The 23,075-nt window shown below is 55.4% G+C and overlaps 3 protein-coding genes across 4 annotated transcripts in view; 1 reads left to right on the top strand and 2 right to left on the bottom strand.

Annotated features, from left to right (window-relative positions):
• Positions 1-11,085, top strand: part of PLXND1 (plexin D1) — an 83,777-nt gene extending 72,692 nt beyond the window's left edge. Inside the window, exons 31-36 of the mRNA XM_074602486.1 lie at positions 768-872; positions 1,702-1,865; positions 3,326-3,473; positions 6,508-6,648; positions 7,592-7,666; positions 8,310-11,085. Of these exons, the coding sequence (XP_074458587.1) occupies positions 768-872; positions 1,702-1,865; positions 3,326-3,473; positions 6,508-6,648; positions 7,592-7,666; positions 8,310-8,426 (750 nt within the window). The 3' untranslated portion in view covers positions 8,427-11,085. The remainder of the gene's footprint in view (positions 1-767; positions 873-1,701; positions 1,866-3,325; positions 3,474-6,507; positions 6,649-7,591; positions 7,667-8,309) is intronic.
• A 1,906-nt stretch (positions 11,086-12,991) lies between these two features.
• Positions 12,992-14,659, bottom strand: H1-8 (H1.8 linker histone). Of its 2 annotated transcripts, none has more exons than XM_074603087.1 (5): positions 14,559-14,659; positions 14,054-14,340; positions 13,849-13,966; positions 13,569-13,738; positions 12,992-13,474 (listed from the first exon to the last, which is right to left on the bottom strand). In XM_074603087.1, the coding sequence occupies exons 1-5, from the start codon at positions 14,584-14,586 to the stop codon at positions 13,130-13,132; spliced, it is 948 nt and encodes a 315-aa protein (XP_074459188.1). In that variant the 5' UTR covers positions 14,587-14,659; the 3' UTR covers positions 12,992-13,129. The 2 variants fall into 2 exon arrangements, with proteins under 2 accessions (XP_074459188.1, XP_074459187.1); XM_074603086.1 differs by having other exon boundaries at positions 13,012-13,474; positions 14,054-14,337; positions 14,559-14,653.
• Positions 14,660-17,586: 2,927 nt separating this feature from the next.
• RHO (rhodopsin) lies at positions 17,587-20,343 on the bottom strand. Its single transcript, XM_074602485.1, has 5 exons — positions 19,983-20,343; positions 18,880-19,048; positions 18,598-18,763; positions 18,126-18,365; positions 17,587-17,720 (listed from the first exon to the last, which is right to left on the bottom strand). Exons 1-5 carry the CDS (start codon positions 20,341-20,343, stop codon positions 17,601-17,603), a joined length of 1,056 nt encoding a protein of 351 aa, XP_074458586.1. The 3' UTR covers positions 17,587-17,600.
• Between the last annotated feature and the right edge of the window lie 2,732 nt (positions 20,344-23,075).

Below are 23,075 nucleotides of genomic sequence, written 5' to 3'. Positions count from 1 at the left end.
ACGCCGCCCGCTCCCAGCCTGGGGAGATTTATTAGTTCCTGCTTGTGCGCCACGCTGGAAGTACGAAGTGCTAAACGTTGCTAAAAGCTGTTATGAAAAAAAGTGTTATGGACAACAACAATATTTTATAGCCTGATTATTATTTTTTTTTTCTCTGCTAAAGTTTCCGTGCTCAAATAGAGGACAAACACACAATGCACGCACGCACGTGTACACGCAGCGCAAGGAGGGAGAAGGGATGGGAAACCGAATGTGCGCATGTGAAATGATGCCAAGATGGACTTAAATGGCTTACTAGGTCATTATAGAGCAGTAATTAACTGACCTGACTGCTGGAATATTTATTTTTGCTTTTAAAAAGGGCAGGGTAGGAATATTGGCTGATCGTTTGTGCACTTTTCCCAAATCTATGAAAAGCTGCTTTCCGCAGAAGCCTTGTGCGTTGCTTCTGGGAGCCTGAGCTGCAGCCACACAGGAGTACTGCACAGGGAGCAGGAAGGCGAGCAGACCAACATGCAAAGTGAGATTGATTGTTTCATTTTCCTTGTCTAGCTTGAGAGAGGCAATAAAGAGCGCAAGAGAAACAAATGTCAGAAAAACCGAGTATTATGAATCTCTTTTTTAAAGCTGTATAAGGGTGTATTTATAACGTAGTAACTACTTTTTAATTGAATTTTATATGCAGTTGAAATTCTATACTTAAAGGAATATTTAGTGTGATGCTTCTAGAGAGGAGCGCTCTGAACATGTGTTTTATATCGGACCAGGTTCTCCCAACCGATGAATCCGTTGAACATAAGAAGTCCCACAGACAGAGCCATAGGAAGAAAGTCCTACCAGAGATCTACCTGACCAGGCTGCTCTCCACAAAGGTAAGGGACAGGATGCCCTCCTTCGCGGCACGTGGGATTGCTGTTTGTGGTCCGTAGCGAGAAGCCTGCTCTAGGGATGGAGCGCGGCGGGGCCGGCTGCCCTCGAGAGGCGGTGGGACTCTTCTGGAGTGTTGAGCGAGGCTGGAGCGTGCTGAGCGAGGCTGCCGGGCACCACCGGCTCCTTGGGTTCCCTCCAGCTTTCCAGATCGCCCTCGGAGCAGCAGCGCTGCTGCGTGAAGCCCCACATGATCTCCTTGGCTGGCCTGGGGTCTGTGCACATGAAAGGGATGCTGACTGCCGCAGGGCTCATGGTGCACAGTTTAGACCCGAACCCATCTCCCCAGCGAGAGATCCTGGCGGGAAGGGAGATGGAGATGCTGAGCTCTGGGAGCAGGGGGAATGTCTGTGCGAACTTAATTCAGATTTGAACTTCCCCACTCGCTGTGAGTGCGCAGCTCCAGCAGTTGGGCTCCAAGCCCATCTTTAATCCCAGCATGATGCCTCACTGGAGCAGAGATCACAAGAATGGCCAGCAGTTTCTAGTCGTCTTTGTATTTGCTGTACAGAACAGTCACAGATGTGAGATCCTAGCAGTAAGAAAGAAAATCTTGATGCCAAAAGAAATTAAACCCAAATGCAAGCTAATTATATCGCTATGCACAAACAAACCTTTCCCTCCCTGCTTCGGCATCCCCTTTCTCTTCTGATTTATCCAACTGGCAGCAAAGGATTTCCCCCTGTGCGCAGCAGTCGCAGCCCCTCACGCTGTTTTCCTGGGCTCGAGTGCTGCTGCTGTCCCCAGTCCCCATCGTGTGCGCTTGTCCTGCAGGGCACGCTGCAGAAGTTCCTGGATGACTTGTTCAAAGCCATTCTCAGTATCCGAGATGATAAACCACCTGTGGCCGTGAAGTATTTCTTTGACTTCCTAGAGGAGCAAGCAGAGAAAAGAGGGATCACAGACCCTGACACTATGCACATCTGGAAGACCAACAGGTTTGGAAGAGGAAATCTCTTCTTTCTTTCCTTCCTTCCATCTCTCAGGAGCAGCAGCTGCAAAGCCTTGGTGTCCTGGACTAATCATTAGGTTGCTAAAAGTAGAAGAGGGACTTGGAAAACAGGAGGGGTGGCGGAGGGGGCAGCTAAAGACGAGGCCAAACACAGGCTTGGAGAGCTTTGAACAAACACAGAGCTCAGGGGAGCAGCGAGCTGGAAGAGGAGGCGTAGGCAGATAAAGGGCAGATCGAACTGGCACATGAATAAAAATAATTAAAGCAGAAATGGAAGAGGGACGGGACGAGGAGAGATAGCAGTGGTGTTAGCTCCAAGCGCTGGAGATCTGAAACAGTCCAAAATCATGTCAGGTCTTAGAACATCATGGAGGTTTTAAAACCAACACATTTGGCTCCTTTTCATTTGCTTTCTGGCTTTTCAGCCCTCGGGGGCACTTTACCCAACTTATCTCTGTAACCAAGCTGAGACTCCAGGGCATTCACAGGACTCCAGGAGCTGGCGTTGTGACAGGAGGGTGCTGTCGGGCACTGCAGCTCCGGGGACCCGCCGGGAGCAGTGCTGAGGGACGTGATGAGCAGCAGGAATGGGGTGGGGGAGCCAGAGTGAAGGGGGGAAATAGAGCAGGGGAGAAACCAGAAGATTGGACCGGGAAGAGCACGGAGCTCGGAAGGAGGCTCAGTGCTTCTGAGACTGTAGGAACAGTAACTGTTTCCAGCCCAACATGTGAAAATTAAAAACAAATTTGGCTGGGATAGCAGGCATGCAGACGCAATCATTGGGCTGCAGATTTGCCTACCCTTCATTACCTTTAATTGCCAGTAGAGCAAAGACTTACAGCAACTTTCACTCTTCATCTGCTGAGGAGGGATGGTGGGAAGGGCGAGCGATATACTGAAACTGTTGTGGCCAAATGAGCAGTGAAATAACTGGAGGAGAAAATGATGAGAGGGCAGAAAAAGAGACACATGAAATGCATTTCACGGGGCCAGGCTTACCATCAGAACCAGATGACGGTTACTGTTGAGGAAGAAGGCAAAGGAGCTGACACCATTGCTACAGAAATCAGCAAGTGGGGAAGCTTGATTGCACAGCCCCATGCGGGCAGACCTGCCAGCGCCTCTGCTGGGCCACGCTGCTCAGGGAGCTGCTGAAGGAGCAGGGGTATGCGCTCACCTAGGCAGGCTGTACGCGAAGTCTCCTGTCCGTGATGCCTGCTCCAGCCTGAAGAAGTGTCTCTTCAGGGTGAAGACATGCGCCTGCCCCTCTAGCAAGGCAGAGGGCCGTATGCTACCAGGAAGTGACTAAATAGCAGAACCTGGCTCCTCATTCTTTTTCCTCTCTACTATTCACTTTCTATCATCATCTTTCCTGCATTTCCTCCCCTCTCCCTCTGGAGTACAAGAGTTCACCCGGTGTGTGTTCCTGGCTTGTTTCTTTTGCAGCCTACCTCTGAGGTTTTGGGTCAACATCCTGAAGAACCCCCAGTTCGTCTTTGACATTGACAAGACGGACCACATCGATGCCTGTCTCTCTGTGATAGCCCAGGCCTTCATTGACGCCTGCTCCCTCTCTGACCTGCAGCTGGGCAAGGTACCCTCCAGAGAGGACATCATCTCGCTGCAGCTCGGGCAGGCATAGGGGTGGGAAGGGACTGTCGGAGGTCACCCAGTCCAGCCTCCCCCAGCAGCGGGGCTGGCTGGGAGCCACTTGCTCAGGTTCATGCAGATGAGTTTTGGCTGACTGCAAGGATGATTTCTCCCCCTCCCTTCCCCACCACTTTGGTCAGGCTTGAACTCGAAGTTTGCACCCCCTCTGTCACAAACAGCTGTCAGGGACTGGGAACACACCGTCACAGGCAGGAGGACCAAAGGGCAAAGCGCCAGCCTGGAGGGCTCAGAGGATGGAGAGAGACCCAGCCACTGGCTTGTGTGCTCAGTGTTACCCAGTGGCAGTATGAGTTGTCCCGCGGTCCCAGGAGAGCACCCAGTTTAGCACAGTGTCTGGAACACTTCCTGACAGGGCTGTGCTGGTGTGTGAGCAAACCAATATTCTCTGTTGTTGGCTCAGGCAGGGGCGTACTGTACCAAGGGGAGCACGGTGGTGTCAGCTCTGCCTGGGGCACGGGCACGGGAGCCTGGCTCCCTCAGTCAGAGCTGGTTTAGGGGACATCATTGGCATAACAATCCCATAACAGCAGCTGAGGGATGATGTAAACTCTCAGCGGCAGGACGGAAAAGGATGTAGCTTCAGGTAAAGCTTCGCTCATTGCTGTCAGTGGTTTCTGCACAGCCTCTCACCTGGGAGAGCCATGAGAAGCTCAGTGGGGAGCTGAGCCTTCAGGAACACGGGCTGCGCCTGCCCGGGCAGCAGAGCCCCAGCCTGGCCCACGGGGAGCTGTGGGGACACACCAGGGCCGTCCCCTTGACACCATCCCTCAGTATGTGGGTTGCGCTTGGTGGGCGCTGCCGCAGCCCTGCCTGTGAATGCTTGGTGCTCCCCTCCGGTGGCAGCATCTCAGTGCCACGCTGGCCACCTCGGGCATGTGGTCAGAGCCCAGCAGGCTCAGCTCACCCGCCCGGGGAGCTCAGCGCTCCGACAAACGCGAGGGCCAGGTCTCCTCTTCCCGCCCACGGGCTCCCACGCACTATCCCGCGGGGCGGGCAGGCAGCGAGGCGGCCCACGCGCATGTTCCCCGCTCTCCCACTGGCTTGGCTGAGTACGGTGTTGACATTTGAAACTTCCCGACATAAATAAGTTTTATTAAGAAGTGCTGTAAATCGTCCCCCGCTGCCCCCCCCCATCCCAGGGCTGGCGGCAGCACAGAGCGTGACGTAGAGGGGACCCTACGGAGAGAGGGGCGGGAGACGGGCAGGAAGCCCTTGCTGGGAGAGGTTAATGCTGGAGGAAGATCTAATGAGCGCTTGATTTTTTGTTTGTTTGGGTTTGGATCTTTTTTTTTTGCATGCATTACGAAACACCTACAATTTGTCCTTGTCAAGCTGTGGGTGAGGGGAAGAGGGGGTCAGCTGGAGTCAGACAGCAGATGGAAACGTTTTTCAGGAATACAATAGCATAAGTGAAGGAATTGTTGAGTAATGTGGGAAGAATAAATCCTCAGCACAAAAATCAGCTTGCATATACAGGCAGTATATCGCTGAATGTTTTCCAGGCTGGATTCTTCCCCTGGTTTCAGCGTGTTGCTCTTGATACTGCAAATGTGAGAGCAGACTCAGACTCTGTGCCCAAGCAGTTAATAAACCAGTACCCACCTCTTCATAATACAGAGTGGACAAAAACATAAATCAGAAAATAACTCAAAAAAGAGTCAGCATGGGTATCTTTCATGTTTCTAAGGGAAAAAAAAAATATGTTGTGAGCAGGCTCTGTAACTTGGCTATATTCCTGTAATGCCTTGTCAATGGGTTTGAAAATAAACTGCTGTGGGATCTGGTGCCGCAGCCTGGTGCCCATTTCCCCTGCAGCATTAGCCACGCTACATATTGCGGCAGCAGATTGCAATTACCCCGGGCTTCCTTATTTACTGCCCAATCCAGCTGAAGATGCTGCCTCCATGCTAGAGCCCCATCGCACTCCTCTCCTCTGATCCTCCCTCCCCTCTCCACCTGTCAGAGCACCAGGGACCAGTCCCCCACCCCAGTGCCAGGACGCGCTGATCTCACTCCCCTCTGCGTCCCTGAGCCTAGGGCCGTTTCCCTTCGGGATGCAACGCTAGGCCAGTCGGCCAAGTTCATTCCCGGGGTAATGATATCAGCGGGGCAGGTTTGCCTTGAGGTTAAAATCATTCATGCTTGTGTTTGCAAGGAGTGCAGGCAGGGTTATGCCTTCACTGATACAACCCGATTGCGTGTCTGGGAGGTTAAGACTTCTTTGTCTAAGCTGACATTAATCAAGAGAACTCAGAATTTTCTGTTAATTACTTTACATGCACTCAATATAGGCCAGGCAGGCTGGGTTAGCCAATGCAAAATAAATCAAAGCTACATGAAAAATCCAAGAGCAACATTTCAACTGACAGAGTTCAGCTTGTAAGAGAGCTTTGTTCTTCAGTTTAAATCAAGCTGGCTGCTTGAGAGACCCGAGTGAACGCATGCAGAAGCTCTTCCCTTGTTACCAATTTCCACACGCAGAGCCACGGAGCACAAGTGTTTTATCTAACAGTTGTGCTACACTCATCTGCAGAGCATCACCTGGCAGCAAGCCACCTCGCCTGACCTCGTGCACGCTTTTTAGCCTGCTCTTGCTACAAATTAAAACACATTCACATAGACCACCGTCCCTGGCATTGTAGCTAACAAGTGTTTCACTCACGCTAGGAGGAGGGGCAGAGGGCCGATGCTGCGGCTCCGCAGGCGGGTGGTACCTGTCCGCAGCACCTTGATGTGTTTGAGCAAGCGCCTCTGCCATTAGCTGTTCTGTGCCTCGGTGCCGTCCCACCAGGCTCCCATCTGTGCAAAGCCAGGAACAAAGATGTAGCTGTTTCCTGAACCCAGCTGTAGCTGAAGTCGGTGTCTGATGGTTAGCACTTCGGTCAGACAAACAGGATGAAAAGTTTTCAGCCAGGAACAATACGGTGTCTGATTTTGGTGTCTCGCCCTCGCTCTAGGACTCCCCGACCAATAAACTACTGTACGCCAAGGAGATCCCTGAGTATAGGAAGATAGTGCAGCGATACTACAAGCAAATCCATGACATGCCCCCGCTCAGCGAGCAGGAAATGAACGCCCACCTCGCAGAGGAGTCGCGGGTAAGGCGTGCTGGGCTGCGGTGGGCAGAGGGGGGCTGGGCCGGTGCACACCCTGCACCGGGGATGGGCTCGGTGCCCTGATGGAGCGAGACACACTGAGCCTGCTCTGCTCTGGCTGACAGCAGGACTTGGGGAGCAGCAGGGAATGCAGATAGGCTGCAATCAGCTAGCGCTTCGATGCTGGAAGGAACAAACAATAAAGGATATTTTGCCTCAAACTTCCAGGCACAAACTTGATCTGACCTAATTCCAAGTATCTTCAATTACTGCTGGAGCTGCAGTAAACACCCACGAGTTAGTTTGAACCTAACTAGCTCTGGCACCACTGGGATTTGAAAGCGAAATTCGGTGCCAAAGAGCCAGGAAGTTTGGAAAAGGATCTCTGCAGCCCCGCAGACCCCTGGCCAGCTGGCCCCAGGCGCCCACTGCCAGCGCCGGCCCCGAGTCCCCGGCAGCCTGTTGGCAGCCAGCCCTGGCAGCCAGCCTGGGTGCAGGATGCCGGCCCTGGTACCAGCTATGGGAGCTGGCAGCCATGCTCCAGCTTTAAGTCCTGCCAGTGATACGCCACAGCTTCCTCAAAATCAAACGATGTCCCTGCAGCGCTTTAGCTTCAGCCGCCGAGCGGGTTTTTTCCATCAGCGTTCTTCTGCCCAGCTGTCATACTGCCCCATCCTTTGAAATGGCTTTGAGTACTGAGGGGTAAACAGGGCGATCAAGCATGGGCATTTAAGGCTGGCTTTAAAAAGATCGAGACTGTTTCTGATGTAAGCAAATACACCTTCCTTAAAGGAGTAAGTCAAAAGCCTGGCGCATCAATGCAACAGTAACAAAAATACCCAGGCAAAAACCTTCTTTTAATCTAGTTAATGCCTGCTGATTGAGCTCGAACTCACTTGCTGCATCACGTTAATATTCCTTCCCTCTTTGTTCTGTCTTTATAAAGAAATACCGGAACGAATTCAACACCAATGTCGCCATGGCTGAGATATACAAATACGCCAAGAGATATCGCTCCCAGGTAAGTGGGTTCAGCTGCGCTCAGGCCCCAGCGTACCTGTGGAGGGAATAACAAGCGATATGTTGTAACCGAGCAGTCACACACCCACATCCAGTCCCACAGAAAAGGGATTATCATTTTTTGCATAATCCCACGCACATATGTAATATATGCACACAGAGATGCACCTGCTCTCCTATCCCTTGGCTGACGACTTGGAAGAGAAGGCCAGCTATTCCTGGCTGATTTTAGCGGCATTTGGCTGGGCTGGACTGAAGGGGGGCTGCCCAGTGTGTAGACCCAGAGATGCTTTCAGCAGGGCAGAGCACGCTGATGCAGTCCACATGCAGAATAACCTGCCACCCGCCGCCCCAGCTGAGGCGCCGGCCCTGGCTGGCTCCTGCCCCTGCTCTCCCTTGCTGCGGGGCTGCCTCTACGCTGGGAGCTACTTTATTGCAATGGGTCTCCGTTGCATTCCCCTCCTCTCCCACCCCCTGCCCAGGGGCTTGGCTGTGCCCTGGAGCAGCCAGCGGGCGCTGGGGCTGCGGGGCAGGGTGGGCTCCCCTGGTGCAGGTCCAGCTGGCATTGGGGCTCAACAGGGCTGGCGGGTGGGCACCCCTACCCAGCACTGCCTCAGTCACCCACGCACCCGTGTCTCCTGCAGATCGTGGCTGCCCTGGATGCCAACCCCACGACGAAGCGCACCCAGCTCCAGCACAAGTTTGAGCAAGTGATTGCACTCATGGAGGATAACATCTATGAGTGCTGCAGTGAAGCCTAGGCTGACTGCAGCCCTGGAAGTGACTTTCTCCACAGCGCAGTGCCATTGGGAACCTGCCTTCATCCATGGATACACCGTGGATCGCCTCTGCCAGAGTCACTCAAACCAGCCTTGTGGTGGGGGTGGGCCTGGCCTGCAGCTGAAGGCCTCCCTCACCTAACAAGAAGCCACAAGACACCTTTCAGAGCAGCTCAAAACCCCTCTGGTCTGCACTGTGGCACCCATAATTTATTTGCTGTTGCCAGCCAGAAATGGAGACGTGACGCTTGTGGCAAGCTCAATTCACCACTTCCCTCTGATCAGCACCCGGGTGGTCGGCGGCTCCACGCATCCCTGTTTGTGGTTCCTCAGGACAAGAGACGGGGCTGCAGAAGCTGTAACAATAGACACAAAGCAAAAGGGTAGCCTCAGGGAGTTATTAGTGGAGACAGCAAAGGCCATCGGAGCAACGCCTGAGCTCCCTTCCACACCATCCCTCTGACATCCTTGTTTTTCCAACACCGGAGACTCTATCAACTGTTCACTATCTGCTGCATTCTGTGTATTTTTGTGCCTTTTAATTTTTGTACTGTATGTGTAAACATAGCCACTCCTCCATCTGAGACTTGGGCAATGTGGGGAACTCGGGGCTGAGACAAAGCAGTTGCTTCCTAAGTTGCTAAGGCATGGTGAAAGCACTTTATCCCCTAACGGAGACAGCTGTTACAGAGCCAGAGGGAGCATGTTAACATGTTAGTGTGGGAAGGGCTGCTCCCCCTTCCCCGGGTTCCCAGATCTGCACGCACAGTGAGCTGGAGTTGCAGTGTGTAGGGAAATATCCCCTCACGACCCACCTTTCAGCCAGCTGTCACAGGCACGGCTTCTGCCTAGAAGCAGAAGACCAGAGGTAGTAGGTGAGGGGCAGGACTTCTGCCTCGCACCCCAGTCTCCCCGCCGTGCTGGCTGCGCACACATCTATGGCACTGCCCCAGCTCAGCCCCGGTAACACCAACGGGGGTTAGCTCCTGCTGACAGCCCCCTGACAGAGCAGACGTGAGCCATGTGTAGGGCAAAACACCAGGTAGCATTTTCCCTCCCCCTGCCCCACGTGCTCCAGCATCTCCCTGATATCATCACCAAAAACAAAGTCAGTGCTACAGAGGTGTCTTCCTAAAGCAGCTTGTTCTGCTTGCTTCGGACCCAGCCCACCACAGTTGTCACCTGAGAGCAGCCAAGAGAGCACAGTTTTGCTGCGTGTCCAGTCCCTTTTTTGGCCTATAAAGGCAGGGGACTGGACCCCATCACCCTGGCAGCACAATGCTCTCGCTCACATAGGCCAGCAGAGCAGCTCCGGCACCCCAAGCTGCAAAGACAGAAAGTGTCCCCCACCTCCTTACGCTGGGGTCAGCAAGCAGGGACTCACTTGCGCAGACCTAGAAACTTCACTGCCAACCCGTGGCATCCACGCTGGGGCAAGTCCCCTGTCCCAGCTTGGTGGCCTGTTCTCCTTTCTGATGGCACCTTCGTCCTTTCTGCAGCTAGGGGAGCCGTGACCGCTCTGGTCTTCAGCATCACCCAGGCGCCTCTGTAGAGGCTGGACCACAGCCAGCACCACATGCTTGAAGCCAGCACTCACATGCAGGCAAAGACAACCTGCCCATGAAAGCTAAACCCAGCTGTAGCCACCACATTTTCAAACTGCCAAATATTAAAGAAAGAAGAGAAAAAGAAAAAAAGTTACTACCTCACTCCAGGCAGGGTCTAAGGTGAGCCTCTGTTACTCATCCAGCTGGCAAGGATGCAACCTGGTATTAGATGACTTTGGTCCACCAAAACTCCTCCTGGGTGACTCACTGCCATGGACAGGTGGCCTCCATCCCATTGTTTCCAGGAATGCCACATTTGTCAAAAATTGGAACATCAGAATCCTGTATGTGTATATAGATATCTATTTTAAAACAAATGATAGACTTTATCCAGTATGTTAAAAGGGGGGTGGGGAGGGGAGGGGAGGGAGGGAAAGGGGAAGAACAGAGGTTTGTTTTTTTAAAAGAAGATAACTACAGAAAAAGTACATACACTGTGGAGTTTTCGATGTCTTTGCTGAGGATGTGGCTTCGGAATAGAAATTCTAAGAATGTAGCTGGGCTACATTTTATTTTGAAAGTGATTTCACAAAAAAAATCTTGAGGTTTTTTTTTTTCTTTTAGAAACTGTGAATAGCTGCCAGAGATGTAGGCAGGCCCAGCACAGGGAAGGCAATGGTGAGAAGGATCAAGGTAGCAGAGAACGTTGAGCTTGGCTGCAGGTGGGGAAAGGGCCATGGAGCAATAGCCCCATGTTGTTACAAGGAAAGAATACAGGTGAGCCAATAGTATAGTTTGCCTTCAGGTGATGTGACTGGGCCATGTATTGGGGCCTATTGCTTTATTATTTAATTTTTTCCAAAGCAAAAAAAAAAAAAAAAAAAAAGTAGTTGCTACAACCGTTTTAAAGGAACAACTTCAATGGAGCAGAAGCTTGAGGGTTTGTAGTGTTGGCTTGAACCCCCGAGCCCTTTGTAACATGTTTTTAAACTTTGGCACGTGTTGTGGGTGTAGTGCCCTTACCTGCTGTGTAGTGGAAGTGGCAGACTCTCGGAAAAGCCTATCTTTGTAATAAAACAAGGTGCTGAACCCTGCGTAGTGAAGTTCCTGCCCCTGCATACAGAGGACACACAACATGGTGAAAGACACCTGTCACCCCCCGTGCGGTCAGGCTGCTGTGCCTGCCCAAGGACAGGGTCCCTCTCCTCCCACAGCCCCGTCCTGCCGGCCACCGCGCTCATCCAGCACGGAAGCAGGAGGAAGGCACCGGCTCACAGGGGGGCACAGCAAGCTTTGCATGTACCAGATGTACCGTGCTCGGGGTTGGCAGCTCAGCTCATAACCACCTTGTTTCCATACAAGATGGGGTGTTACCTCTCCGGGCTGCAGAGCAAGCTGCAGCCACGCACCGCTCCTGCTACCCAGTACCGTGGCCGCTGCCAGAGCGGGAGCTGGTGCGGGAGGGAAAGATCTATGTGAGGACATGGCCGCATGCTGTGCTGCACACATGGAGACGAGTAACACCACAGCAGTGCCCAGGGCTGGGCACCCTTACCTCTGCCAGGTGCCATTGTCCCACGAGACAGCGTCTTCTCCCAGCCCTGGGAAGCCCAATGCCTGCCTCTGCACTATCGCTGCCACCAGCCCTCGAGGCTTCTGGCTTCAGCGCTGTGACACCCGCTGCAGCCCATAGTTCTTAATAACCATGGCATTGCTAAATCCTCTCTCTTCCACCTCCCCCAGCAAAACCTGCTCTTTCCAGACACCCGAGGGATTTTCTTTCCCTGCTGGAAAGTTGATTCCTAGTAAAGCTAAATCCAACCATTAAATGATTTGGTCTCTCTCAAAGCGAGCCTCATGTTTCACACTGGGTGCCTGGTGAAAGAGGACGCAGCTCCTGCCCGGTTGTAACAGGACATTTCCATGCGAGAGAGCAGTGCATTGCGAGGCTAACCATCATCGAAGGGCCCGGTGAGCTCTGCTTAGTTATTACTGTGGCATTGCCCACCCTGTCCCCAGGGGGACACGAGTTTCAGCTCCATTAAAGATGGATCAACATGGCCAAGGCTGAAGTTTAAAGAGAAGTTAGTTTGCTCAGCTCTTGCTTAAGCCCCGAAGCAAGGCCAGGAGCCTTGGAGGGCATTGGCAAGGCCAGCTGAAGATTAGCAAAATCCTCTTTAGGAAGAGAGTTTTACTTCCACTTATTTTCTCCTGCCCAGGAGGGCTGTAACCCTTTGCATTATCAGGCTGACCTTCAGAAGGGCTCTGTTCTCTGTGGAGCAAGAGAAATTCAGGCATTTGAAGCTATTAAAAGAAAGTATTCATACGTTGACCCACAGGAGCTAGCAAAACAGGTTTAGAGGTGGGCACTGTGCCACAGACAGATAACAGGAGCACAAGCAATGCTGTAGCCTACAGCAAGCACCCCAAACTCTTTTTCTGAGCCCTAAAAACACTTCTGTCTTCCTCTGACTGTGGTCAGAGCACAGGCAGTTTCTCCCGGCGCTAGGGACCCTTCCCATGGCATGCCCCCAGACCCGCTGCCCCGGCACTGCTGTAATCCCAGCTCAGCCAGGCATTAGCACAAGGGCAACCAGGAGGGCAGAGGGCCGGACACCTACCCCACACTGACGCTGCAGGTGCCACGGCCCAACACCTGCAGGACTGGCTAAGCCTGAGCTTCGCAGTGCCCAGGGATGCCACCGTGCTGTGTTCCATGGGTCCCAGGGCCCCCGGCCCAGGCCACGATGGGCTCACTGCCAGCCTGCATGCACACACAGCCCCCAGAGCCTAGCATGCTGGCTGGCCAGGTGTGCCACTGCAGCCAGAAGCTGGGGACACGTGGGGACAGACAGGGCACCTCTCTGTGACAGCAGGCGTGGCAGGCGGCTGCCTGCAGCACCAGCTCACCGCCATGGGGGACGAGGCCAGGGGTGGAGGATTTGGGTGCTGGGAGTGCAGGGGCAGAGACCCACAAGCAGGGCAGCAGTCACACCATTTCATGAGGGGAGTGAAAAAACTTTATTAACTCTGTGTTCACCTCTTGCTAAAACCTGTCCTGGGGACTAAAACCAACCTGGACCCCGAGGGCTGGAAGCAGGGCTGGGCTCCCACAAGGAGCGGGGCCACCTGGGTCCCCTATGGTGCCTTCCTGCCTGCTGCCGGGGGGGCTGCCTTCCGCAGCCCGGCCTCCCCTTGGCCGGCTCCTGGGGCCGCCCGGGGCTTCCTTGCCTTGCCTTGACCCCCCTGCACCTTGGGGACATCTTGCTGTTCCCCCTTAGGTGCCTTCCCCTTGCTCTTTCCCACTGGGGCCTTTCGGGCTCCCTTTGCCCCAGCACCCGCAAGGCTGTGGCCATCGCCTCCTCCTGCATCCTCAGCAGCCAGAGCCACGGCGGGCTGTGAATGTCCTTTGCCAGGGCGGTTGGCAGCCTGCAGGGGCTTCCCTCTATCTCTCCTGGGCTTCGCTGTTGCTGGTGGCTGGGCCTGGAGGGAAGAGAGCACCTCAGGCTGCCGCCATGCCCAGAGCCACCCAGCCTCACCACTGGGCCATGCTCGCACCCACGGGCTTCGCCCTCACCTTCTCTTTCGCTGCTGTCTGCTTTTCCTGCGCTGCCTTCTCCTTTACTGCTCTGGGCTTCACCTTCGCCACTGTCGGTTTCTCCTTTGATGCTGCCAGCTTCTCCTGTGCCTTTGCTGCTGTTGGTTTCTCCTTTGCTGCTTTCACTGTTGGCTTCTCCTTCACCATGCCTGTGGGAGAGGGGGTGGTGGATGAGCCCAAGCAGGGACCTCTCCATGGGGCCAGGGCAGCCCCAGGGTGGCTCATGGCACCACCAGCCTTTCACCTCACTGCCATGCACCTGCTGCTGGGGCCCTGGCGGGCTTGGTGGTCCCTTTCCGTCCCGGCTTCGGAGCCTGTCCTCCATCGGGATCTGCCTGGCCTGGTGGCTGGTTGTTCCGCAGGTTCTTGGGGGCTAACTGGGAGCAAGAGAAGGGTGGAAGTGGGGCCAGGTGGCACCATGGCCCCCAGCCCCACCATTTTGGGGCCAGCAGCCCCCTGCTCACCTTGAAGCGGCCGGTGGCCCCCACGGCAGAGGAGTTGCGGGGCCGCACCAGGTCCCCCCGGCTCAGCCCCCTGCTCAGTGCCTGCTTCAGCAGGTACTTGAGGCGGATGGGGTCTACAGTGGGGTACTTGGCCAGGATGAACCGCTTGATGGCAACCACAGAGGTGCCCTTCTTCTCATCCTGGGCCCGTAGCGCCTCAATGACCATGTGGAGGGTGGAAGGGTGGGAGGCACACCAGCCCCGGGCCAGCGGACGCGGGAGCTGAGCTGTGCCGGCAGCTTCGGCTGCTGGGAGAGGCAAGAGGCACCTCTTGGGACCCAAGCCCAGCCCCACAGCACTCACACCCCACTCACACCACTGCAACCCCCCCAGAAGCTGAGCAGCCACCACCCTGTTCAGCTCTGCCGCCTTACAGGGATCATGGCCACCACAGCCCGAGCAGAGTCCCGGCCCCACAGCAGCCACAGCTCTGCCAGGACCGCACAGCATTCATCAAACCCCTTACCCAGCTGCGGCTCCATGGCAGCACACATCCACACCCCACTAAAACCTCAGGCCCAGGCAACCCCAGCTCCACTGGCAGTGGCAGCAGCACCACCCTTACTCACAGACTCAGTTCACCTCCAGCTAATTTATCTGATTAGCACCCTAACTGCAGGGGCTGGTTAGCAGCTGCTAATTGCCCTGGTTGCCGCCCCAGTGGGCGCAGGTGGCTGGGAAAATTAGTCCCTTTGCCAAGGCTTTGTGAGGGGCTGGAGGGAATAGGGGTATGTCCAAGCAGAGGGTTTGGAGAGGGGCGAGGGACAGAGCGGGCGCAGGGTGGTCGTCCTGAACATGCGGGTGAAAGGCGCCCATGGGCTGCTCGGTGGGTGGGGGGTGCTGGCATCGCTGCGTGCTGACGGGGAGGCAGCCCGCGACGTGGGGCCCGCTGCGTTGTGTGATGTGCTGGCTCCCTTCGCCCGCGATGGCCCCACTGGGAAGTGGGGGGCTGCACTGCCAGGGGGCCATAATAACAGGTGGGAAAAACAATCCCACAAACGAGAAGAGGAAAATGGAGAGCTGCTTAGTTGGCCAGTGAAGGCAGGAGAAGCGACGCTCTGACAGCAGCCCCAGGTGTGCACTTGCGAGCAGGACCCCTGCTCCCTGCCTGCCGAATCCCACCGTGGTCAGGAGAGAGCACTGCCAGCCCCACACGTTGGTAGCCTCTCCATGTCCCCTCTGTGCTGGCTCCTGGCTCAGCAACCGCCCCTCATCGAGGACATCATCATCCCATGGGCCAGGTGTGAGCTGGGCCCTTGGCCATCTGGGGTCTCCAAGATGGCCCCCAAAGTTCCCTACTTCTGTGTCATGGCCATGTTAAAAATAAGTCCTCCTGTGATCCTATGGACACTTTCCCTGCTGTTCCTGTGGGGTAGGATATTTGTGCTACTTGCTGTTCTGCCTGTGCTTGTGAGGCAAGCCTGAGAAATTCATTAACTGCTCTTTGGTGCAGGAACAGCACGAATGTCCCCACCTCAGGGACCGCTGTGTTTCTCCTCAGCACGGCATCGGTCCCTTCCTCTTTACGCAAGAGTCACGAGGCTTTCACGCGCATCATCTGTCAACACCATGAGGGAGCTGCAAGCCTGAGGAAGGGCCAGGATTACGTCCACGGCCCGACTCAGCGGACATGTTACCGCACCAATGTACGTGCAAACTGCTGCCCAGAAAGACCTTCGTCAAGGTCTGCGCCCACCTGCTGGGCCCAGGGATGGATCCTGGCAGGGAACTGAGGTGCCAGCTGGAGCTGGGTCTGGAGCAAGGAGCTGGGAGAGGCACCCAGTGCCCGGGCCCCGCATGCCCGGCTCCCCCCAGACCGGCACCACCAGCCTCCATTTCCAGCCCATTTCTGAATTCCCTGGCAAGGGGCCAGTGGGGACACTGGAGGGCTGCAGGGGCTGGCACCACAGCAGGCATGGGTACATCTCTTCCAACCGTCTCCTCCTGGATCTGGCCATCACCTCTCCGGCAGCTCTGTGATGCATCTGGCACCTGCCTGGGCTGGCAGGGGGGTCCCAAGCCTCACTTGCCCCTGCCACCGCCAGCAGCAGCCATCGCAGGGGGATGCAGCCTGCGGGCTCGGGGACAGGATGTCACCGGCATGTGCCGGGGCCAGTCCGGCACGGGCGGGAAAGCTGCAGCGCCGAGCGTAGCACGGCTCCCCTGGAGCACAGCCTCACGGACAGCAAATAAACACCAAATCCTTCCTCTGCTTCCCTCCAAAACCAGCTCCCGGATTTGAAGTACATGAATCAGACATCAGCCTAAACACTGAATTATTCATAAACCTCTAATCTTCAGATTTCACTGAATATGCAGAAGTATCGATAAAAAAAAATAATGAGAGAATTGTACTTGCAAATTGCTCTTTATTAAAGGTTTAACTTGCATGGGTTCTATATGTTCCCTATTAGACCTTGCAAAGCTGCATCGGATTAGAAATCAGAGAGGATAATAATGTACAAAAATAGTTTCAAATGTTGATAACACTGAACAGCGAGAAAAACATCTTATTTGTATAACTGAGCTAAAAATAAAAATGAAGAACACTGCTACAATTGCAATATGCCATCTTGTAGTGCTTAAAACATATGTCGACGTCTCTGAGCCATATGCTCCCATGTCTTGCCTGCTACAGCGCGGAGGGAAGCTTAGCGATGCACCGATCACTCCTCAAAAGCACAAGCACTGGCCAAAACCTCCTACTCGGGCTGATGCCAAACCAATTGCAGCTGAAACAGGGAGGTGTGGGGGGGCCGGGAGGAGCGTATCTCGGGGCACGGCCCCGGGCCACCGAGGGCCCGGCGATGCCCATGGAGGAACAGCAGTTCTGCGGGGAGGGGTACTCCCTGCAGGGGGGCATCAGGGGGGCTGCTGAGGCTGCGAACACCGGGCACACGCTGCTGCACCGCAGGAGCAAGCTCTGAGCCCTCCCCAAGCACATGCCGCACACGGCTGTGCCATGCTGGGCTGTGCCACTGGGCCCCCTCGGGGCCACTTGCTTGCCATGCAGGATCTGCAGCCATCGCCTCTGCGGTACGGAGGGGCCCACGTGCAGCGGCACCTCGGCCCATCCCTGCCGGAGGGGTCACGGCAGCTCCCGGGGCAGGGCTGGGGCAGGGCTGGAGCTGGGAGCACCGGGCAGGGCTAGGGACACCCCGCAGCAGCCAAAGCCCCGGGCAGCCGGAGCGTGGCAGGGCCAAGTGGGACGAGGACAGCTCTGCCATGGCGGGGGTCAGGTCCAGGGGTCTGCCCTCGGGACACCAGCTCGCAGCAAGTCAACAGAAAAGCACGGATTTACGCCAGTGGAGGAGCTAAGCCTTTGCATTTTAATTACAAAACGTGTGTACACATTTACAGCCTTGTTCCCAGGGTTCCTAGTGCCAGGAGAGGAGCCCGCCCCGCGAGGCCGGGGCCATGGTGCGGCGGGGTGGGCGGCAGCGGCAGGGCCAGGTTCCTGCTCCCGGGGCGGCAAGGCGCGCCCCGAGGACCGGCCGCTCCAGGGGGCCTACGCGGGAGAGACCTGGCTGGTGGAGACGGAGGAGGTCTCTGTCTTGCCAGCAGATGTGTCCTCGTCACCCAGTGGGTTCTTGCCGCAGCAGAGGGTTGTGATCATGCAGTTACGGAACTGGAAGAGAGGGATGGCTGGGGTGAGGCTGGGGAGACCAGGGTGGCTCTGGCGGCAGGGCTGCCTCCGAGCCCGGCAGAGCGTCTTGGAAACCCCCTGCCCACCCTACCCGCTGCCCACCCTGCCTGCTGCCCGCCCTGCCCACTGCTCAGGGCTGGCCCAGATGCAGCCCCAGCTCTTTCACCAAGCCAGCGCGTGGGTCACTTCAGATGGGATGGGCTTGTGTTTATGAGATTTGTGCAACGCCAAGGATGAGCTGCAGTCACCCTCCTTCGTGCTGGAACAAGATCACCTGGAAAGAACCCCCCCTCCCAGCCCACCTGTACCTCGAGGTGCTGTAACTCTCTGCAAGCTGTTATAGAGTGAAACACAAAAAAGGAGATTGCCTGGCCCCCGGCCAGTTACCTGTTTGTTCATTACGATGTAAATCACGGGGTTGTAGATGGCGGAGCTCTTGGCAAAGAAAGCCGGGATGGTCATGAAGATGGGCCCGAAGTCTGACCCCTGGTTGGTGAAGATGTAGAAAGCGACGCTGGCGTAGGGAACCCAGCAGATCAGGAAGGCGATGACCATGATGATGACCATGCGTGTCACTTCTTTCTCTGCCTTCTGGGTGGTGGCGGACTCCTGCTGCTGGGCAGCAGCCTGTGGGCAGAAGGGAAGAGAGGTGTGATGGAGCTGGGGAGGGCTGCACCAGCATGGGACAGGCGTCAGGGATTGGGGTAGTTGAGCTGCACATCTGGAATTTGCGGATTCATCTTTGTGGAGGGTCAGCCTGGGCCCCCGAGGGCCCTTTCTGTCACCAGACTGGAGCCTGGCGTGGGACCCTTCCCAGCATGGGGTGGTCCCCAGCCCATCACTACTGGCAGGTACCCACCTCCTTGACAGTGCAAACCAGGTTCCCATAGCAGAAGAAAATGACCATCAGCGGGATCATGAAGTGAACCACAAACATGTAGATGACGAAAGATTCGTTGTTGACCTCTGGCTTCAGAGTGTAGTAGTCAATCCCGCACGAGCACTGCATGCCCTCGGGGATGTACCTGCAAGGTGAGCCAGGGCGGTCAGCGCCCAGCAGAGGACACCAGCTGGAAGCCACGGCCGAGCTGTCACGAGGCAGGCTCCCGCGGCCCCAGGCACCAGGCACAGCCCTCCCTACCTGGACCAGCCAAAGAGAGGGGGAGCTGCACACGCCAAGGCCATGATCCAGGAGAAGGCAACGCCCATGATGGCATGGTTCTCCCCAAAGCGGAAGTTGCTCATGGGCTTGCAGACGACTACGTATCTCTCGATAGCCAGGACAACCAGTGACCAGAGAGCAATTTCACCTGCACCAGGGAGAGAGGGATGGGGACACGGGGACCTCGAGCAACAGGAGGAGAAAAACACACTGGTGCCAGCATGAGGCCTCCTCATACTGTTGTGCCCCAGGAAGACCCCTGGCCTCAGGTAAATCTCCAGCAAGGGTTTGGAAAGAGAACTGACCAAAGGCCAAGTGCAGATGCAGTAGGAAGGCATGAGAAGACACCTCCTCACTGCGCTGCTGACCCACTGTAACCACTTTGCTGCTGTGCTCTGAGATCCATGGCAGGATCCTACCACTCACCCCAGACAGCACCTGACCCTGCAAGCCTATAGTCCCACTCCGGGATGCAGCGAGTGCCCGTCATCCCAGGATTTCCCCTCCTTAACCACAGCTTCCCTGGAAACTTGTGCCACAAGGACCAAACCAGTAGAACAGTTGCCTGTGGCTGAGGGACGAGCTGAACGGAGGAGGGCATTTTTAGACACACAATTTTTATTTAACATCTGTTTCGGTCAAAGCCTGGCAGGCACGGGGAGCAGAGCCAGCTTTGCTAGCCTGTGCCACCATGCACCACATCAGAGCCAATGACAGACAGCCCCACAGCACAGGAGGAACAAATTTGTCATCTCCCAAGTCAGAAAGCAAGCCAAAAAGATGTGCAAATCCAACAACTGCAAAATCTGCTACTGGTTGCTTTTCATTGCTGTGCTGTTGTTCTCAGGATACTGAGCAGGTGGCTACCAAAATAAGGTCAAAGAAAAAAAGAAGAAAGTGTCAGTTGTCACTTTCTTCACCTCCCACCCTGAAACACTGCGACTGCCTTGGCCCACAGCAGCAGCATGCCAAGGACCTTCCAGATACCACATTTTCCCAAAGTCATCTGGGCGTCCCCCTTTCCCCTCCTAAAATCTGGGGCAATTCCTGGCAGAGGATTTTTGAATATTTGGAAAACTCACCACCCAGAGTAGCAAAGAAGCCTTCGACGTAGCACCCTGTTACTCCAAAGACAAAGTACCCATTCATCGAAGTGTACATGGTGGTCGTGAAGCCTCCAAAGACCATGAAGAGGTCGGCGACTGCCAGGTTCAGAAGGATGTAGTTTAGAGGCGTCCGGAGCTTCTTGTGCTGGATGGTGACGTACAGCGTGAGGAAGTTGACGGGGAAGCCAAGCAGGATCAGCATGAACATGTAGGCAGCCAGCGCCGAGAACTTCCAGGGCTCAGCCAGGTAGTACTGGGGGTACTCGAAGGGGCTCCGCACCACCCCAGTCTTGTTGGACATGGGCACGTAGAAGTCTTGGCCTTCCGTACCGTTCATGGTTGCGGTTCGTGAGGTGCCTTTTGCTTTTACTGAGGGGTGTTTTCAGAGTGCGGGGGGATCGCCTCTGAAGTGGGGCTCCCGCCACCTCTCAGCCTTGGCCGTCACCCCGAGGAGAAGTGGCTACGCTCACCTCTGCGGGGCAGCCCTTATAAAGTGCCCCCTGGGGTAAGCCTCAGGCACTGCTGTCAGCGCGATTAGGGCTTAGAGAATTATTAATCATAATCATCCAGGGGTAATTGGCTTTCTTGAGAAGGTATTAAGGTGACACCTGTTTCTGCCCTGCATTGTCATTGTTGGAGACCACGGCTCATGGTCATATATAAAGAGATAACTCTGCACCGCACCTTTCATTTGGGGGGGCCCAAATCAGACAGCAGCTCCACTCACACTGCCCCACTCCTCAGCACGGCTGCGCCGCTCCCCAAGGAGCAAGGGTTTGGGGTGGGCCCTGCACCCATGGCAGCAATTGCACCCCACAATCCAGAACTGGGCGTCCTCAGTTCATGCTGCCATTGCCCAGGGAGAGGCACTCGCTTCCCTCAAGGTCCCCAGTCCACCCCCATGGGCACTCAGGGGTACGCTGCCCACCCTTCCCCAGGGAGAGGTACCAGGAACAGGCTGCATTACCATCGGGGTGCCAGGAGGGTGCCATGGAAAGAGAAGGCCCCCAGGGATCCTGCCCTTGGTTGTGCTTTCTCAGTGCTCCCGGGCTGAGAGCACTTTTTGGCACTCGCCAACAAACAGCAGCTCCTCTCCATCCCCTGCCAACAAGGAGGGAAGTTTGAAGTCCCCCCTGGAGAGCCATCCCCGCCACAACCGCCATTCCCCATGGGAGGCTGCAGAAGAGTACTCTTCGGGCAGCACGAACATCACCAACCCTTCTTCCACATGCTCTCAGCCACCTCTTTTTCTGCTACAGGATTTGGCTGGGGAGGTTGGGACGCCACAGGGAAACACTGACCCCGCTGGCAGGTTTCCAGTTGTACCATCTCTGCTGTGCCTGGCTTTGTATGTGGTTTGGGCCATGCTAATTACATTGGTAACACCTAATAAATAACCTAGTCATCTATCCTGGACTGGGATCATTCTGCACTGGTGCTGAGTCGGCTGCTGGACAAGAGCACTGAAGGGAGGTTCTGAGCTGAAGCCAACACTCCACGCCACATGCTGGCTGACAGACATCTTCGGCCTCCCCGAAACCTTGCAGAATCATCAAATTCCACAGGGGAAGCCATCGTTGGAGCCTCCCATGTCCTCCGTGTCTCTCTGCCTCCCTACTTGATGCACTCCATTGTGCTTGGAATGTTCTCTGTGCCAGCCAGCAACCGATTAGACCTTTCCTTAATTTTTCAGAGGCAGCGGGACAACACATACAGCAGCGTGAGCACAATAAAGCCACCTGCAGAGGATCTCTCTTCTGCAGAAGGTGGTTCCTTACAGTTCGCACCATTATGATTAATCTTTTAAGCTCCAAAGCTATTTTCCCCATCTCTTCTGTTTTTTTCCACCCGCTGTTTATCAACTTTCCCATCAGCACTCAGTGAGGTTCCAGCTGGCAGGTACCAGCGGGTTCCCCGGGGAGGCCAGGCAAGGGCTGCCTGCGCTGCCCCGCGCCAGGGACAGGCTGGAGGGAGCCCGAGCACCCCCCCTTGCTGGTCTGGCTGCAGTGGGGGCTGAGCCAAGTGCTCCTCGCAGCCAGGAGCAGAGGAGGGGGGACCGGGAGCACCTCAGCAGCAGAGGAGGATGTGCCGAAGCCGCTGGAGCTCACGGGTGCGAGGTGGGCAGCAGCTCACCTCCTCCTGGCCTTAATAAACTTCCTTCAGTCCTGGCCTAGTTTTTACCAGTGTTCCCTGTGGGATAGTTCAGCACATGGAAAATGCTTAAAGGAAGAAAGCACAAAGCTCTGTGCCCTCTTTAAAGAAGAGACTAAGCTGGGAAACCTTCACTTGAAGCCGGGTAGGTCTAAAGGACCTCAAGTGCTGACACCATGGGCAAAGGAAGAGCTGGGTAGCTGCAGCCAAAGGCAGGCCACGATCACTCTGGCCAGTCTTCCTTCACGTTAACGTGAAAACACCACGTCCTCACACACACGCCCCTCATCCTAAGGCCCTCTCAATTAACTTTTCACACGTGTTGCCAAGGCCAGAGCAGCGCCACTACCTCATTGCAAATGCAGCTGTTCAGGCCTGTACCTGGGCACACAAGCAGGATTAAGGGTTTATCTTCCCAATACACAAATATGCCACCTTAAGCTCTGATGCAAAAGCCACTGCTGAGGTCAGCAGCTGCTGCTCAGAGCTTAGGGCCCGGCGTGCGTCACCGCTGGAGCGCGGCCGTGGGACAGGCAAGCACTAATGGGGCAGAAGAACGGTGCGAATCTTAGAAAACAGTTGGTCAAGCTCTCACAAGAGCTTCAGCCCACAGCGCCACGGTGGGACTTCTCACACACCCGGGGAGTCCTTCCCATGACGTTACCCGGGAGTTTCAGTGGCACAAAGCAGCCCCTGGAACCGGAACAGCTTCACAATGTACGCGATGTGTCCCGTGTGGTTTTGCCCGGAAAAGCCCAATACGCTTTTCAAACCTAGACTGTGTTCACAGAGTTGGTTTAAAAAAAAGAAAAAAGCTTCCCCGCTTGATCCATTTTGCCTCTGCGTCAACGCAAACCCTATCTATTTATTTTTATAATTTTTCATTCCCACTAGCTCTGCAAAGCCAGCTCAGTTCCG

The sequence above is a fragment of the Larus michahellis genome, chromosome 10 (genome assembly GCF_964199755.1).
Source record: "Larus michahellis chromosome 10, bLarMic1.1, whole genome shotgun sequence".
Classification (NCBI taxonomy): domain Eukaryota; kingdom Metazoa; phylum Chordata; class Aves; order Charadriiformes; family Laridae; genus Larus; species Larus michahellis.
This window is presented reverse-complemented; position numbering and strand designations above follow the sequence as displayed.